This window comes from Arachis ipaensis, chromosome B8 (assembly GCF_059453495.1).
Source record: "Arachis ipaensis isolate K30076 ecotype BB chromosome B8, ASM5945349v1, whole genome shotgun sequence".
NCBI lineage: Eukaryota > Viridiplantae > Streptophyta > Magnoliopsida > Fabales > Fabaceae > Arachis > Arachis ipaensis.
The window spans coordinates 123,849,953-123,869,308 of NC_142443.1; the positions used below are offsets into that span (position 1 = coordinate 123,849,953).

Consider the following 19,356-nt stretch of genomic DNA (forward strand, 5'->3'; position numbering starts at 1 on the left):
TGCTCACTCCTAAAAATTGAAAGATGGAAAGTATGAAGTTGATGCACGATAAATAAAACACAAAAAGATGAGATAACCGTTTGCCAATTGTTAGGAGAGGTTGATGGGGATAGTGCTAGTGGGAGATAACGTGAGAAAATAACCGTTTCAATTATCTTTCCCACTATTCTCATCAACCTCTCCTAACAATTGGCAAACGATTATCTCATCTTTTTGTGTTTTATTTATCCTGCATCAACTTCACGCTTCCCATCTTTTTTATTTTAATCTATTCTACCAACCTTTTTATGTCCTAATTATATGCTAAAAGTTTAGATTATTGATATTATTAATATTTTTTATTAATTTTAATTTTTTAATTATTGCTAATTTTTTTTTTAAAATACATGTATCTTGTTTACAGTGTAAACGAGATATGTGTATATCTTGTTTACACTGTAAACAAAATATACACGTGTCGCGTCCACCTGTCTTATCTCGTTTATAGTGTAAACGAAATAAGAGAAGGATATTTATTTCGGTAAATATTTTTTAAATTATTTATTTTGATAATTATTATATTTATTTAATTTATAAAAATAAAAAACCATGTATGTCTAGCTAGCCATACTTACGATACTTTTATAAAACTAATGTACAATATATGTTAGGTTGGTTTGAATGTATTGTTAGAAAGGATTAATTGATAGGATATGATTTTAAGTATTAGTGAAATTAATTTGTTAAGTAAATGTTAATTTCTTTTTGTTTTTATTGAAATTAATTTGATAAGTAGATGTTTATTAATTTAATTATTAATTATTTAAGTAAATGCCTTTATTTAAATTAATTTATTAACTAGATATTTATTAATTTAGTTATTATTATTTAAGTACATATTTTTATTTAAATTAATTTATTAACTAAATATTTATTAGTTTAGTTATTAATTGTTTGAATAAATTTTTTATTTAAATTAATTTATTAAGTAGTAAATGTTTCTAGTTATTTGTTAAATTAATTTATTTATAAGTTAAATTAATTTGTTATGTAAATGTTTATTGAGAGATTTTTTTGATAGCTTTATAGCTTTATAAATTTCTTATTCAGGTTTTTATTTTTTAACAGAGGCATCGTCTGCTTCTTTCTAGGTGAGTGAGTCACACACTTGCACCACCGGATGTCATTGTCCCCCTACTTGAGGGATCGGAGACTAGCTTTGGCAACACGTTGCTACTCAAGAACTTCGTATTTGATAACTCCCTGATCACGACATTCGTGGAGTGTTGGTGTCTTAAGACCCATACTTTTCACCTGCCATGGGGTGAGTACACTATCACCTTGTAGGATGTTGCATACCACTTCGGACTACACGCATATGGAGAGCTAGTGAGTGGGTGCTTCTGTGATTTTCACACATGGTACAAGACCGAGACCTGGGAGTTGGTGGAGCAGCTACTCAGTACCAGACCTCCTACAGTTCAATAGTAGGGTGCGCAGAGGAAGGAGTATTTCTCCCTCAAACTAACATGACTTCGGGAGCGACACCAGCAGATGTCTGATGTCGCTGATCCAAACACCCTCCAACAATACACGAGGTGTTACATACTGTTGATGATTGGAGGTTACCTGATGACTGACAAGTCAAACAATCAGGTCTATCTCCTGTGGCTACACTACTTGATGACTTTCAGAGATGTCGTACTTTGTCTTGAGGAATCGCGGTGCTTACATGGACGTACCACTCTCCATGCTCTACAGCACATCGAGCCACGATAGACATTGCAGGGTGCACTCCGCTGCTAGTCTCTTGGATATACTAGAGATTTCTCCAGTGGTGTCCACCTGAGCGACAGGTTTATATGTACCCCATGTCTGCGAGGTAACTATTACTTACATTTTTCTTCTTCTTTGTTTATGTAATTCAATATGACGTTCGATAAATTGAAGCATCGTTATTCTTGTAAATGTCCACAGATTGATAATTTTGGCACAATAGAGTATGGACCAGCACAAGCAGAGAGTCCTCCGATGGCATTGGGCGTTGGATTAGTTACAATTAGATGAGGTAAGCGAGATTCTTTTATTCAGTTACAATGACATGAATTACTTAGCTTATCCTATTTTTGTACCTATTATTGATGATTATTTTACACCTTATGTTGTAGTTCTCGTGGACACTGTACGACGACCTTGCACTGCAGGACCTCTGCCCACTATGGCTGAAGGATGAAGCAGAGTGGGCGATATGGATTCTATTGTTCTCCTATTCTGCTTCAACATAGTTGAGTTTCACCATGTTGTCAAGGTGAAACACCAGTTTGATGGTGAGCAGCCAGTGCTAAGGGCCTCAGTCAATGTCGACAGGTTCCTGACCACCACAGAACGGGACGAGGACGTGTGGTGGCCTACCAAGCTTGAGCCGTGGTATGATGATTGGAGGGCTCGGTTTGAGGAGGGACATCGGATCTCCATTCAGTCGTTCACAGGCTATAATCCTATGCAAGAGTATTGGGATTGGTACTGGCAGGCTTGCTGTAAGGTCCCACATCGGTTGGGGAGGGGAACGAAGCATACCTTATAAGGGTGTGGATACCTCTCCCTAGCATGACGTATTTTGCTGAGTGAGTGTGGGGGGTTTCGGCTATCATCCCTATCGTCAAAGGCAAAACCGTGAGGCCTTGTGTGCCAAAACGGACAATATCATGCTAACGGGTGGTCTGGGTTGTTACAGATGGTATCAGAGGCGGAGCCCGGATCGATGTACCAGCAAGGGCGCTGGGCTCCCTTAGGGGGGTGGATTGTATGGTCCCACATCGGTTGGGGAGGGGAACAAAGCATGCCTTATAAGGGTGTGGATACCTCTCCCTAGCATGACGCATTTTGACGAGTGAGTGTGGGGGGTTTCGGCTATCATCCCGATCGTCAAAGGCAAAACCGTGAGACCTTGTGTGCCAAAGCGGACAATATCGTGCTAGCGGGTGGTCTAGGCTGTTACACTTGCTACATTAGACACCTGTCAAGGCAGTATGTGCTTGATGATCCTAGGCTGTTGGACTTATCGGGTGACGTCCAGCCTACTGTCAGCCAGTCGAGGGACATCCTCCACCTTTCCCAGGACATGCCTGACTATCGTCGGTGTGCCAGGGAGGTTGGTAGGGCACCCGGAGGCCTACCAGAAGAGAGAGAGAGGGGTGCCAGAGAGCGCGGAGAAGCATGGAGGAGGCTGAGTATCATTGACAAGAGGAGCACGGTGATATGTCAGCCGACCAAGATGACTCACCGCCTTCACACCACCACCACTACCCCTTCTTCCACCTCTACCATCGGATTCACATTCACAGGCAAGTCAGGACGATAGGGATACTGCCTCTCCGGGTATTTTCAGTTTTCCTGCATAGACCACACCTCTTCTCTTGTCGTTCACCCTCATCCATCTCATTATGAAACCTGGTGAAAACAGGCCTACGAGTAGCCTTCCTGTGCATGGCTGGATTAGGATTCAGCCGTGTGATAAATTCACATTTTATGGTATTTATTTACTTTAATTGGATGAATTTTATTAACTTTTCCTACATTTATTCACTAAAACAGCATGGTTTTATGGATTCTTCCTAAATTGTGTCTAAGAGTGAAAACATGCTTTTTAAGTCCTTAATTTGATAATTTTAATTCATTTTAATTCCATTTGACACATTGATATGTTTGATGAAGTGATTCCAGGTTTACAAGGCAAGTATGGATTGAAAGAGTGAGGAGAAAGTATGCGAAAGTGAAGAATTTATGAAAAAATGAAGTTTGGAGTATTTTACAGCCATGCGTACGCACAAGCTTGATGCGTACGCACCATTGCAGTTTTACAACCATGCGTACACATGGTCAGCATGCGTACGCACGAATGTAATCATATGACTCACTTAAGAAAAATGTGGCTGACAATTTCTGGACCTTTTCAAACCCAATTCCAACTCATTTATGAAGTATTTGAGATCAAATTCAAGAAGAAACAAGAGGAGAGCAATTAGGTTTAGAATAGCAACATGTTTTAGGTTATATTCTAGAGAGAGAAGCTCCCTCTTCTCTCTAGAATTAGGGTAGATTTAGCTTAATTACCTCTTAGATTTAGGTTTTAATTAGTTACTTGCTTTAGTTTTCTTTGTAATTTCTTGTTACTATATCCTTACTTTCTTAGTTTTACTTGTTATTTCCTTTATTTTGTTACTTTTGATTTTATAAACTCTTGTTGATTTGGATTTTCATTTAATGCAATTTTATGCTTTCATGTTTATTGATGTTTAATTGAGTTGTTATTATTGTTATCTTGCATTTGGTAGTTGTAGATTTTATGATTATTGTCATTTTACTATGCTTTTATTTTATGCCTTCCAAGTATTTGATAAAATGCTTGGTTTGGTTTTAGAGTAGATTTTAGCACTCTTGACTTGAGATTAAGGACTTAAGTGCCTTGATGTCATTGCTGTCCAGTGTGATTAGTAATTTAGAGTTGTTAGTTGATTTTAGGATCAATTATGTCCACTTGACTTCACCCTCCGATATTAGAGAAAAACTAAGTGGAATTAACCCTTTGTAATTACCATGTTGTGGTCAATGATCTAGATAGGAAGTCTTGACTCTTAATCCTTGCCATAAGTGCCTTTTAGCATTTAATTTCTTTGTTTGATCTTTACTTTCTTGCACTTTTAATTTCTTATTTCATCACTCCAAAACCCCCAAAAATATCTCATAACCAATAATATGCACACTTTTCTACAATTCTTTTGAGAGACGACCCGAGATTTAAATATTCTCGATTTTTATTGGGTTGACTTAAGTGACAAACAAATTAAATTTTGATTGCAAGTTGTCTATTGGTTTGGATCTATATTTCTACGAAATTATTTTGTAAAAATTACGAACCAACGATTTTTCTCCATTAAGTTTTTGGCGCCGTTGTCGGGGATCTCGGTGAAAAGTATATGATTTAGGATCTCGATTTCTCTCCAACGGAATTACTCAATATCTGACTCTTCAGCTCGGACAAAGAACTTACTCACCGAGTGCACAACAGAATGAGATTATCGCACTCAAATATTATCCTAGTGTCACTATTTCTCATATGAAAATTGGGATACACACTTACAACCACATATCTACTACTACTAGACATTTTGGCTTATTTTTTGGAAGAAAAATGGAAGAGAAGAAGAAGTGAAATGTTTGTAGAGAATACAAAAGTTTGCACATCCTTTTATAGCTGCTGAAAATTTGTCGTAACATATCTCGTTTATACTGTAAACCTCATAACTCTTTACGTACATGGTTTACAATATAAACGAAATAAAAATGCACGTATCTTGTTTACAGTATAAACAAAAGATACACGTCTTCTATTTCGTGCCTTATCTCATTTACACTCGTTTATAGTGTAAACGAGATATGTGCATTCTTATTATTGTAAACGAGATAATAGATAAGATGGATTTTCGTAAATATGCTACAAATTGTATATTTTCGCAAATAAAATATTTTTTATTGGGTGAAGTATTTTTTCGTCCCTAAGGTCTTGGGTCAAAATCAAAATCATCCCTGACCTTTTTTTCGTATTAAAATCATCCTCAACGTTACAAAACGTTACAAAATTGTCCTTTTGTCTATAAATGATATTTTTTAGACAATTTTACCCTTAAACAAAAATAAAAACCCCTTCTTACCCTCGCCACTAACTTTCCTGCATCATCATTATCTGCACATCTATCTTCCTCTCCCTCTCCCTTTCCACATGGCCATCACTACTGCCACCATAACCATCACACCTTCTTTTTCTCTAAATCACTATCACCCAACTACAAACTAAATTCAACAACATCAACTAAATTCAGCAAGAAATTCAACAATTTTAGCAAATTCAGCAACAACAACAACAAAATGAATCAACAGCAACAACAACAACAACAACAACATCCACAAATAAATTAACAAAAATTTCAGATTTAACAACAATTCACCAATCATCAACTACAACTTTAGATTTAAAATCAGCAACAGCAGAAATTAAAAAAAAAATTAAAAATAAAGAAATGATGGTTATGGTTATGTTCTTCAAACATAAAAAAAATAAAAAAAGGAAGAACGAATAGAGAAGGAAAAAAGTCATGGTGCGGGAAACTACTATCATCAACCTCTGGCCTCCGCCGCCCTCAGTGTGCCGATTCTATCCTCCTTCTTCCTCCCTTTCTTTTCTTCTTCCTCTTCCTTCCAACTGCCACCCACCGTCGCCCTCCGTGGAAAGCCAGTAGCCATTGCAAGCACCGCCCACCACCTTTGATTTCTGGACAAGGATGTAATTGAACGCCTCCCCATCGAACACCTGTTCTCCTATCATAATGCTTCCCACTCCAATTCCACTTCCCCTCTCACCCATCCCGACGCCATCTCGAATCAGACGGTGATAATCGCTCTGATACAGAACTACCGCAGTGCTTCGTCGTCTCCCCCAAGGAGAATGAACCAAAAACAAAAACCTTTTTCTCAGTCCTTTCTCTCGCTTATCCAAATTTCAGAGGGAAACACAAAAACAAAAATAAAAACTTTTTGCATAATCGTGCTCCAATTCAGACCCAAATTGAGTTTCTTCAGCTGATGAATCCTGTTCCATCAAAGTTACAATCTTTTATGTGTTTTTGAACCATGGAGAGTGAAGGGAAGGAAAAGTTTGGTTTTGATAATTTGGTGAGAAAATTTGGTGGAGAGCAAGAGTCTGGAAAAAGAAAGAGAGAAATAGGCTCGGTGATGACGAAAGGGGTTGGGGGTTAGTGGAGAGGCAGAAGGGTTTTTTTATGAGCAAAATCATCCAAAAAAATTTATTTATGGACAAAAGGATAATTTTATAACGTTTTGTAACGTTGACGATGATTTTAATACGAAAAAAAAATCGAGGACGATTTTGATTTTGACCCAAAATCTTAGGGACGAAAAATCCTTTTTTATTTATTAAAAAAAATCAGTTGTGTATGTGTGGCGGATACAACTCAGCATAATTAATTAAGGTGCTATGCTGCTGCCAGCTGGTTCAAGTAGTTGATGAGTAGTTGTAACTTGGAAGTTAGTTATTTACTGCCAGCTGGTTCAAGTAGTTGATGAGTAGTTGTAACTTGGAAGTTAGTTATTTAATTTGAGTCAAGTTTTATTAATAGCGAGAGTTAGAAGTTACTTGAGTAGGTTAGCTTGAGTTAGTTGTATATAAACTCTGTTTCGTAGCTTAAGTAGTGTTTGTTTTTGAAGACAAGACACAAAGACATGGACACGAGTATACATGTTCATTGTTTAATTATTAAGACACAAAATTAAGAGAGACACGGTTATACATGAATACCCATAAAATACATGTAATTTGTGTCTTTTCAAGAAGGCAAGACACAAATAAAATTATATTTTTATACTATTTTATCCTTACCTCATTTTTCTCGTTTCTTCTCCACGCACTTTCCTCCTCCATGAATAAAGACTCTTTTCTCTCTTCTTCATCTTTCTTATTACTATATATATTGACGGAGTACAAGTTACTGAAAGTAGAGTACATTTATTTTTATAATTCATAATTTTATTTTTACATTCATCTTTACAATTCATAATTTTATTTCTCTTTTTTTTTTCTCTGCTTTCTTTAATCTTCTTGATACAAACTTTAATAATATATATCTATATAAAATTTTATTTTGTTGTTTGAATTTGCTCTAAATTATGAAAATAAAATTATAAATTAATTTTGCTGAAAATACAAATCACGTTGAAGAAAGAAGATAAAAGAATAGAGATGCGGTTAATGAATTTTTTTATATATTAAAGATAAAATAGAATTTTTAAAATAATGTGTACTTTATCTATTATAATTGTCAAACATAATACTTTTTTGACTGTGTCTTTATATATGTGTGTCTGTCTCAATATTTATATCTTTATATTTATGTCTCTTTGTGAGACATGAACCAAACGGAGCCTTAATAATTCCGTGGGACTGTATGTATAGACATATATAGAGTACTGTTTTAGTTGCTGTTTCTTTACTACAAAGGGAAGCTCTCGAAGGTGCTGATGATATAAAATATAAGCACCGAGGGAGTAGATAGAATTTATGAGCAGTTTATATTTGTTGCACAAATTTATGCTATCTATGGTGTGTCATGAATCATGATGATCAACCAGTTGGAGTAAAAATTGAGAGCATCAAGTGCTAAATCGTGATCATTTATTATTATTAAATTAAATTAATGATTATAAATTTTACAAAGCCACATCCACAATAGACACTTCCTTTTTTCTTCCTGTTACTCGATTCCTTTTCTTGTATTGATGAACTATTTGTTGCTCTAACTTGTGATGCGTTTTCTCTTTCAAATTGTTGAGTGAATCTTGCTATGTATTTTTTTTCCTTTCTTAGAATCCCAAATAAGTTACTGAATACTAATTGATGCCTGTAAGTCATTGCTTTCATATATTTGTTTTGCCATTCTTCTCTTCTTATGCAAATAAACAACAATGTAGCACAACATTTCTATTTTTTTAATTTACAATACAATGAGAATGAAGCATGCTGATATCTATGAATTTGAATCCATCCGACTACACATCATCTGAGAAACAAATCTTTGCATCCTGCCATACAAGCATCAAACCAAATTGTTAAACAAATCGAATACCAAACATATATACTATAGAAAATTTAATTTTATGAATTTAATTTTTATATATTAATAATATGAATAATTATATATAGTAGCCATTGAATTATATATGTTTTTTATATATAATCGTTCGTACAATGATTGTAAAAAAAATTACTTAACTTTTACTAACATAATAATATTTATAATTAAATACATGTAAGAAACTCCATTATTCTCAAAACTAAATTCTTAATTCTATCTACACATTAAAATATTAAAGAAAATATAATGTTGTAAAGGAAGTTCATGCAACTAAGCATTATTCATCTAAATCATTGAGGAAACAATTCTCAAGCTTAGGTCCCAAACAACTCACAAGCTGAATCCATTTTAAGAAGGAAACAACTCTCCTATGTCAAAATCCGCCCAATAATCATTGCTACTTCTTTGGCAACTGTTATGAACTCCTCTTGATCTTTGCATCTTGATCCAAACGCAGCCCTTGAAATGATTGTATATGTTGTTGAAACCATTTCTTCTGTGAAGTTGATCATGCTTTGTGATGATCCTTTATTATTCGAGCTAATAATTCTTTATAAAAGTGGAAACTCTTCTACAGTCGACCTTCACATGAAGTTATTTTTGGATGGATGACTGTTACTATTAGTTTTAAAAAAATAGGTTTATTTTATACAAATAATTTAATTAAAAAGCCAATTGATATAGCTATAATGTTAAATTTTTTACTGTATTTTATTTTAAAAATAAATTGACTAATTTAAATTGAGAAATTATAGTTAATTATTTATTATATAATTTTTTTAACCAAAATTATAATTAAAAATTATTAAAAAATAAAATTATCTAGTATATTAGATTAGTTCAATGTTAATAAGATTTTTTATTTTTATTATAAAATATAAAAAAATTTAATTCTAAAAAAAATCATGTTATTGTTTAGGATTTAATTTTTTTTATTGTGTTTTCATAAAATTTACACAAAATTCACTAATCACATCGATTAAACTTATTTATTTACGTAAAGTTTGTTTATGAACTCAACAAACTTGTTTGTTTTAATACGAATTGAATTGTATTAGTATATTTTTATTTTTTAATCAATTTAATTTTATTTAAATAATTAAAATTTTAAATTATAAAATTTGTATAAGTTTATAATTTAAAATTTAAATAGATATAATTTAAATTAATAATTTATAAAATTATATGTATTCATTTTATTGTACTCATATGATTAATTATATTTATTCAATTTAAAAAAAACGGTTCTTAATTTTTAACTAACAAATAAATATATTTATATTATTTTTAAATTAAAATTTTTTAAATAAATGTACTCTTATTATTTTAATTTTTAATTTAAATAAACATATTCGTATTATTTTAAATAAAATTTAAAATTCATATAAGTAGGTTTATTTAAAATTTAAAATTTTAATATTTTAAATAAACATACTCTTGTTATTTTAAAATTTTTTAAATTTAAATAAACGTACTCATATTATTTTAAATAAGTATATTCTTTTAATTTGAAAATAATATGAATGTATTTAAATAAAAAATTAACAACCGTTATTTTTTTTAAATCGAATAAAATATGAGTACATACAATTTTATAAATCATTAATTTAAATTATATCTATTTAAATTTTAAATTACAAACTAATACAAATTTTATAATTTAAAATTCTAATTATTTAAATGAAATTAAATTGATTAAAACATAAAAATATACTAATAAAATTTAAATCGTATTAAAACATAAACAAGTTTGTTGAGTTCATGGACAAGCTTTACGTAAATAAATAAGTTTAGTCAATGTGATAAGTAAATTTTGTGCAAACTTTATGAAAACACAACAAAAAAATTAAATCCTAAAATATAACATGATTTTTTTTAGAATTAAATTTTTTTTATATTTTATAATAGAAAAAAAATTGATTAATATTGAGTTGGTCTAATATATTAGATAATTTTATTTTTTTAATAATTTTTAATTATAATTTTGGTTAAAAAATTTATATAGTAAATAATTAACTAAAATTTCTTAATTTAAATTAGTCAATTTATTTTTAAAATAAAATACGATAAAAAATTTAACATCATAACTATATATAATTGGTTTTTTAATAAAATTATTTATATAAAATAAATCAATTTTTTTAAGCCAAAATAATAATACGTATCATTCATCTAAAAACAATTTTATGTGAAAGTAAATTGTAAACCGTTTCAAAAATACGATACGAGTAAATAAGTTCAAAAAACTTAATAGGACGAAAATTCATGTCTCAATTTAGATTCATACACAATTTTCTTTTTCTTATTGATTTGACTTTATAATTTTGTTCGTTTCAATCAGTATCCATTGTATTATCATATCAATGTCTTTGCTGTGGACAGCGTATTTTTTCCTAGGAAAATCATTTTAACACATTTTATTATTATTAATTAGTTTTACTAACATCAAGTAACTCTATACAATATATGGACTATCAATTTCAGATTTTCTGTCACCACTTATGAGCAAAATGACATACAATAACACCATTATTTTATTTAACTTAATATATATTCATAATTTTTTATATGTAATATTTATAATCATGTGTTTATATTATTTAAAATTATTTATATATTTCAATAATAATTAAAGAATACAAAATAAAAAAACAAATACATTAAAAAAAACAAATTATAATTTACTTTTTTAGTTCTCAATGTTTGTAATATTGTGTAGGTTCTTGTTGCAACTTGTAACCAACAACAGAATTAAATGACTAATTCTTCTGAATTAAATAGTTGCATGTGAAGCCTACCAATGCAACTTAATTAACTATATGTGCTGGTTACATTTGTTATATACATAATAATAGCAGCTTTACAAAAGCAAGTAGTTAAATTAATTAGCATCTATCTATTTATGGCTAATTGTGGGGTTGGTTTGTTATGTACATTACATTTTATAAATACAACCAAAAAAATCGATAGGCATATTGCATTTAAGAATTGTAGATTGTAATAATCGAGTCTCAGCTACACAAGATGATGATTTCCAAGAATAATGTTGTGGCTTTCCAAGTTTTGTTATTTCTCATCTTCTGCTTGGGTGTGGTGAATTCAGCTAAGTTTAGGTACCCATCAGTTTTTAATTTCGGTGACTCGAATTCGGATACAGGTGGACAAGCAACTTTGATGGGCATGCAATTTCCGCCAGCTCCAAAAGGAAACTTCAAAGTTTCTGGAAGATGGAGTAATGGCGGTCTCATTCTTGACTTTCTAAGTAATTAACATTTTCTTGCTATCTATTTAAAACTTACATTACTACTATTAATTACTATAATCATAATAGTTACTTGGATAAGTTATAGGCATGAAAATTGAATAATGGTAAGATTTTTTTTTTTTTTTTTTGCTTTCTTGTGTTGATGAAAATAATTTCAGTCCAAATATAATAAAAATATCATATAAATGTCAAAAAATAAAGTTAAGATACTCTTACTAAACTGTCATTATTTAAAAAAAAAATCAAATAAGAAACACACACACTGTCTCTCTCCATTAAGCACATTTATACAATTTAAAATTTTTATTGATTTCTCATTGAATTCTAACTAATTGTTTATGCCAACTTGAACCCTTTTTAAAATTGACATCGAGGAGTGCTAGGGGACCAGCAAATTTTGTGTTTTGTAACCATCAATTGGCCATCAATAATATTTTTAATGGTATGAGATTAAATCTAATGGTGAGAGATCACTCACTTCTTTTTTGATGGTTAAGTGCTGGCCACAAAATACAAAAGTTACTGATCCCTGGCCTAGACTTTTCCAACAAATTATTCTAAACTTTACTCACAGTTTCTTTTACTAATAATAGTTATTTGTTTTCCTTTCATTGTTGTTTACAGTGAAAAAGATGAGGTTGCCAACCCTCAATCCATATCTATATTCATTAGGTTTGCCAAATTTCAGTAAGGGCTGCAATTTTGCAGCAGCAGGTTCAACTATCCTTAAACCCACTGATATAAATGTTACCCCCTTGAATTTAGAGACTCAAGTGTCTCAATTCCTTCTATTCAAAGCTCGAGCTCTTCAATTAGTTTCTAAAGGTACTTATTTTGATCAACTATTTGCACAACTAATGAATTTATTATTTAATTATTTGATGCATTTATTCACATTTAATTATATTTGTCTCGATAATAATGATTTAGATAAGAAACTCAAGAAGTACTTACCAAATGAGGATGCTTTCAAAAAGGGGTTGTACATGATTGACATTGGTCAAAACGATCTTTCTCTAGCATTTAAAAGCAACAAAACATTGGATCAAGTTCTTGCTTCAATTCCAAACATCATTGGATTATTTGAAACTGCAATAACGGTTTGTCTCAAACAATATCTACTAAAAACTAATTAATTCTGCTAGAGAGACGACGAAGAATCTAAACAACGTATGAAAATGGTTTGTTTGATACAGAAACTGTATGAAAATGGTGCTAGAAGTTTTTGGATACACAACACGGGTCCACTTGGATGTTTGGCTGTGAATGTTGCCAAATTTGAAAGTGATCCTTCAAAGCTTGACGAACATGGATGCGTTATTTCATATAACGAAGCTGCTACCACATTCAACCTACAACTCCGTAATCTTTGCGACAAATTCCAGCACCAATATCCCAACGCAACCGTGACACATGTTGATATCTTTGCTATAAAATTAAACCTCATCACAAACTATTCTAAACTTGGTTAGTATCTCTTTGTTCATAGCAATATTCTATAGATTATCGAATAAATCGTATTATGTGTATACTAAAAATCAATCACTAATTAAGTAAATCTAAATATAATACATATTAAAAATATAAAATATATATTACAAAATATGTAAACAATATATATATTTATACACAATATATACTCGTAAATTTAGTGTTGATTTTTAGTATATACATAATATTTTTATAAAAAATTTAAAGGTCAATTTACTATATATTCGTCAAAATTAAAATTGAATTAATTTGATAAAATTGCCTTTAAATTAACCCATTTTTTTTTTATAAATATCAAGTTCTTTTTATGATTTAAAATTTTCATAGTCACAAATAATAATTTATTTTTTATTGACTTAAAATGCGTCAAATTCAACTGCAAATATAGGGCTTTAGTAATTAATAAAAGCTAAGGTAATTTATTTTTGTGCATATATTTATTTGCAGGGTTTAAGGAACCAATAAAGAGTTGTTGTGGAAATGGAGGAAAACTGAATGTTGAAGTTAGTTGTGGTTTAGCAAAGATGTTGAACAATGGAAGCATAATGATGGGATTGCCTTGCTCTAATATGGATGACTATGTAAGCTGGGATGGTATTCATTACACTGATGCTGCAAATAAGTATGTCGCTTCACAAATTCTTAGTGGAAAATACTTTGTGCTCCTTTCTAACCCAAAAGTCTTTCTCTTTTAAAGGACAAGTTTTCATTGTCCAATTTGTATGCTACAAACCATTATTTAATTATGTATACTAATATCTAGTGAAAGAAGCAGTTGATTAATAACCTTGAATGACAGTCACGTACACTCTTACTTATTTTTATGCTTTTAAAGATTCGTTGTCAACATGTAACAAAGTATGGGTGATAATGTTCTAGGATTGGTAAGATAATTAATAATTACATTCAAGATTCATGATACCGAGTAAACCATTCACCATCTTTTATATATATCAGTGCTGGCTGAGTTAAAATTAATAAATAAACAAATAAAATAAAATATTCTCTATTCCAAATTTTTTAGTGAGCTTCGGAGGTTAGGTTGGCTCTAAGTGTAGTTCATAAAGTTGTTTATGAGGCATATAAGGTTGATGGTATGGTGAGTATAGGTTAGACTCATGTGGAGGTGTTTGGTGATATTGTGATGTGGCTTGTGAGTAAGGTTGATCATAATGTTGAGTTTGATTGGTATTGATGTGCATCAAGAGAGGAATAGTAGCTATAAGGATATAGAGGAGGTTCTTACCAAGATGGTTGGCTAGAAGCATATGACTCCTCACTTAATTGATTCCACAATTCATAATGCATTCCATCATTGAGGTTCTCATTTTCTACAACACCATAACAACTAAACTCCAAGCCAAAATGATGAGAATTCATAGAAAAAAGAGAGCAAATACAAACAAAAGCTAATAAGAGAAACTAGAACAAACTCCTAACAACTAACAAGAGCAAGCAACTAATCAACCAAAAATAAGCTATTCACAATATTCACATATGCATAATAGCCAACAATAAGTACCATTGCAACTCCCCGGTAATGGTACCAAAAACTTGATGATGACCTAAAGTGGGTTTGGAATTTCTCTCAAAATAGAATTTCTTCATTGTAAGTATAATCCAAACCCAATAATTGACCATCAATCAAAGTTTAATTCAAAGATGTCACAATCAACACAAATTAACTGGAAATTTGAAATTCCGGATCGTTCTCCTTAGGAATTGCAATGAAATGCTCAATTATTGGCTATGAGATAAAGGAATTTGAGGGCAAGAGACAAGAAATGTAAATAGTAAGGAATTAAATAAGCATGCAATAACTAAATATCAAAAGCAATCAAACTCAAGGCAATAAAGCAAAAGAAAGAAAAATTCAAGTGCTAAGAAACCTCTTGGCAAGGAGTGAGAGTTAAAGTTACCTATCCTAGCCATTGACCACAAACATATGATAATTATGAAAAGTCAATCCTACTTAGTCAACCCTAACGTCGATGATAAATCAAATAGGCATAATTAATCTCAATCCATAAGTCTTAGTTAACTCACTAATTACTTTAGTGAAAGACTAGCGTCAATGGAAACCAAATTAACTAACTACCCTAATATATCAATCCAGAATGGATATCAATGACTCAAGGTCACCAAAGTCTTCAATTCCAAGCCAAGAGTGTGAAAAACTATACTAAAACTAACCCAAGCATTTTATCAAACACTTGGTGTGCTTGAAAAATAAAAGAATATTAAATTGCAATCAAAATAAAATCTAAAGCTACCAAGTGTAAGATAATAATAATAACTCAATTAAACATTAATAACCATTAAAATATCAAATTGTATTAATAGAAATTAAAATTAATAAGAGTTCATTAAACTAAAAAGTAGCTCAAATGAGAAATTAACAAGAGAAATTAAGAGAATTAAGACAATAAAGCATAGAAACATAAATGAAACTACACTAGAACAATAATTAAAGAGAGAAATTGAAGAGAAATTAAACTAAGAAATCCTAATTTCTAGAGAGAAGGGGGGAGCTTCTCTCTCTAGAAATATCCTATAACATGATACTAATCTAAATCTAATTGCTCCCCCTTGTTTCCTCTTGAATTAGGGTTGAAATAGCTCATAAAATGAGTTGGATTGGATTCTGGAAGCCCAAAAATCACTACCAGCATTTTGCATTAAATGAGGTCACGTGCTGGCACCTGTACGTACGCCCACTTGCTGATTTTTTCACTTGTGCATACGCACAGAAAGTTGTGCGTACGCATGACTGCATGCTTCCACCTGTGCATATGCACACATAGTTGTGCATGTGCACACTTACTGAAAAGCTTCAAACTCCATTTCTTCATGGATTCTCCACTTTTACATGCTTTTTCTTCATTTCTTCAATCTAATCTTTGCCTTACAAGGCTGAAATTACTTAACAAACACATCAAGGCATCAAATGGAATCAAAGTAAATAAAATTTAGCAATTAAGGGCCTAAAAAGCATATTTTCACTTTTAAACACAATTTAGGAAGAATTTACAAAATTATGCTATTTCATTAAATAAATGCAAGAAAAGTTGATGAAATCTACCCAATTAGAACAAATAAATACCATGAAATGTGGATTCATCAATCACCTCTGCTGCTAATGAGACTCAAGGTGACAAGAAGAAGAGATCAGTAGAGAAGGAGACAAGAAACGGGATCAATGACAAGCAACAGGGGCAGGAACTTGAAATTACAGTAGAGAAGTTAAATGGAATCTACAATTTTGTTATCAATGATGTAGCAATAAAAAAACTTAAGGCATCCTTGGTAGGACACTCTCATTGTCAAGCTATTGGAAAGAAAAATATCGCTGGCAGCCCTAACTAGAAGGTTAGAAACTATGTTAAAAAAAATGGAAGTATTGAAGTTATAGGTTGGAAATAACTTCTTCATTGTTAAATTTTTTTCTCAAGACATGGATTTCGCTCTATTTGGGGGTCCATGGAGAATTCATGACCATGATCTCACTATGAGGTTCTGGAAACCAAACTTCAACCCCCTCTAAGCTACCATTGAGGTTGTTACAGCCTGGTTCAGATTATCCGGATTAGCTATAGAGTATTACGAGGAGGAAATACTGAAACAGATTGGGAATATCTTGGGAAGAACCTTGAAGGTTTACTAAGGAATATCTGAAGTATAAATATCTTAGAAATCAGTCTGGTATAAGCGAAAATAGTAAAAATTCTTTATTGGCTACCTGAAAGAACATTGTTAGTGCCTATGAGCATCTCAAGGAAAGGCTTCATTGGAATGTTGGAGATATCCACAAATCAGTTTGGTATGATGAGTGGACTCCTTTTGGTAAGCTTTGCAATCTTGTTCCTTATGTGCATATTTCTGAATCAGATTTCATAATGGCTGACCTGTGGAAAGGGGTATCTTGAGATGTTGATAGTCTTACCACGTCTATTCCGCAAGAGATTAAGCAGTTTATTCGTGGTCTGAGATATCCTAGTTCAACTGAGTTAGAGTCACAGTGAGAGTGGTAGCCTGCAGCAACAAAAAAGTATAGTGCAAGGGAGGGTTATATATGGTTATTAAAGAAAACCTTGAATTGGAATGCCAATAACAACTGAAACTGGCTGTAGAATACTAACATTCCGGAGAAGTTCAAATTCAATATGTGGCTTGGCTTACATGATGCTCTACTGATTGAGACCTTTCGATTCAAGCGGCATTTAGCTTCTTCAGATATGTGTAAGAGATGTAACAAGGCGCATGAAATAATGGAACATTGCCTTATAGACTGTGAACGATCAAAGACAATTTGGCATATGTTGGATCCTAGTATCGACAGCTGGTACTGCTCTTGAAGAGTGGTTTTGAAAGGCCTTGGCTGACAATGAGGCGTCTTTTGGTGCAGGACTTTGGTGGATATGGAGACATAGGTGCAATAAAATATTCAATGCTGACAACCCTTGGACAGACCACAAGGTTGTTGCCTTGGTCAGAATTACCGCCAAGGACTTACAGGTTTACAAGAATTGAAACTATACCTTTAAGTCTCTCCAAAATTGCCTGTGCTGGAAACTACCGGCAGATAACAGTTTTAAAGTTAATTGTGATGCAAGCTTGTATTTGAATTCAAATGTAGCGGGATTTGAGTGTATTATTAGAGATTCTAAAGAAGGTTGGATCTTGGGCTGCTCTGGAAGCATTCCTCCCTGGTCTATTATCAGATGTGAATTATTTGCTGCTTGAAGGGAGTTGGTTTTAGCTTGAAATTGCGATTTGAGGGATATTATATGTGAAATGGATTGCCTTGACACCTAGTTAGCAGAACCGGACCGGACCGGTCGGTTCGACCAAAAAATCGGTGAACCGGACCTAGTACCGGTCCGATTTGACATTTGGATCGTGCAAGGTATGAAATCGGAACGAACCGGTCAAACCCGGAGTGAACCAGTCAAACTCGGTAAGACCGGTCAGACCGAACCGTTTAAAAGTCAAAATTATCCAAAATCAGACCGAACCGTTTAAAAGTCAAAATTATCCAAAATGTGTGATATGGGGTTCGAACCCCTATCTTTTGTAAGATAGAAACCTTCCCTTGCTACTGAACTGTGTTGATTTTCAGTAATATATGTGCAAATTATAATATATATAGATATCTTTCATCAAATAGTTTACTTTTATTTAATTTATTTTAATTTTAGTTATAAACTCACTTATTTTTTCTTTTCATAATTATATAATATATTAATATTATTTTTAATAAATACATATAGCAATTTTTTATTTTACTTATATTCAATTAATTTTAATTTTAAAGTCACTCATTTTTAAATCAATTATATTTTATTTAACTATAAATTTTATTAAACTATATATATATATATATATATATATATATATATATGATAAAAAATTATTAACTATAATTTATTTTTTCTTTTTATGATTATATGATATCTATTAATATTATTTTTTCAACAAATACTTGTAGTATATAATAATAGGTAAAGACTCACATAAAATTATCTTCATATGAAATTAATAATTGAAAATCGTTAGATGATATTTAGTTAAACTTGTCAAATCATCTAACTGTTTTTAAATATCAACTTCACATGAAAATTAACTGTATATAAGTTTTTACTTATAATAATATAATAATACAATAAATATAAATTAATTAATAAAGTATTAAAATTTGAAAATGAGAATTATTTTTATAAAAACAAAATAAAAGTACTTATAATAAAGAAAAAATAATTAAATTTTACATAATTATTTAATTATACTGGGTTAACCGGTTCGACCAGTGACCCACCGGTTGAACCAGTAATCCAGTGACCCAGTAATCTCACCGGTTCGATTATGACAACTATGCCTTGACATTCTGCTCATCATGCATGATCTTACAAGTGGGTA

General features: G+C 31.5%; 1 protein-coding gene across 1 annotated transcript; it reads left to right on the plus strand.

Annotated features, from left to right (window-relative positions):
- Positions 1-11,708: 11,708 nt before the first annotated feature.
- LOC107611405 (GDSL esterase/lipase At1g54790-like) lies at positions 11,709-14,135 on the plus strand. Its single transcript, XM_016313333.3, has 5 exons — positions 11,709-11,946; positions 12,574-12,774; positions 12,880-13,049; positions 13,146-13,416; positions 13,888-14,135. The coding sequence occupies exons 1-5, from the start codon at positions 11,709-11,711 to the stop codon at positions 14,133-14,135; spliced, it is 1,128 nt and encodes a 375-aa protein (XP_016168819.3).
- Positions 14,136-19,356: the final 5,221 nt, after the last annotated feature.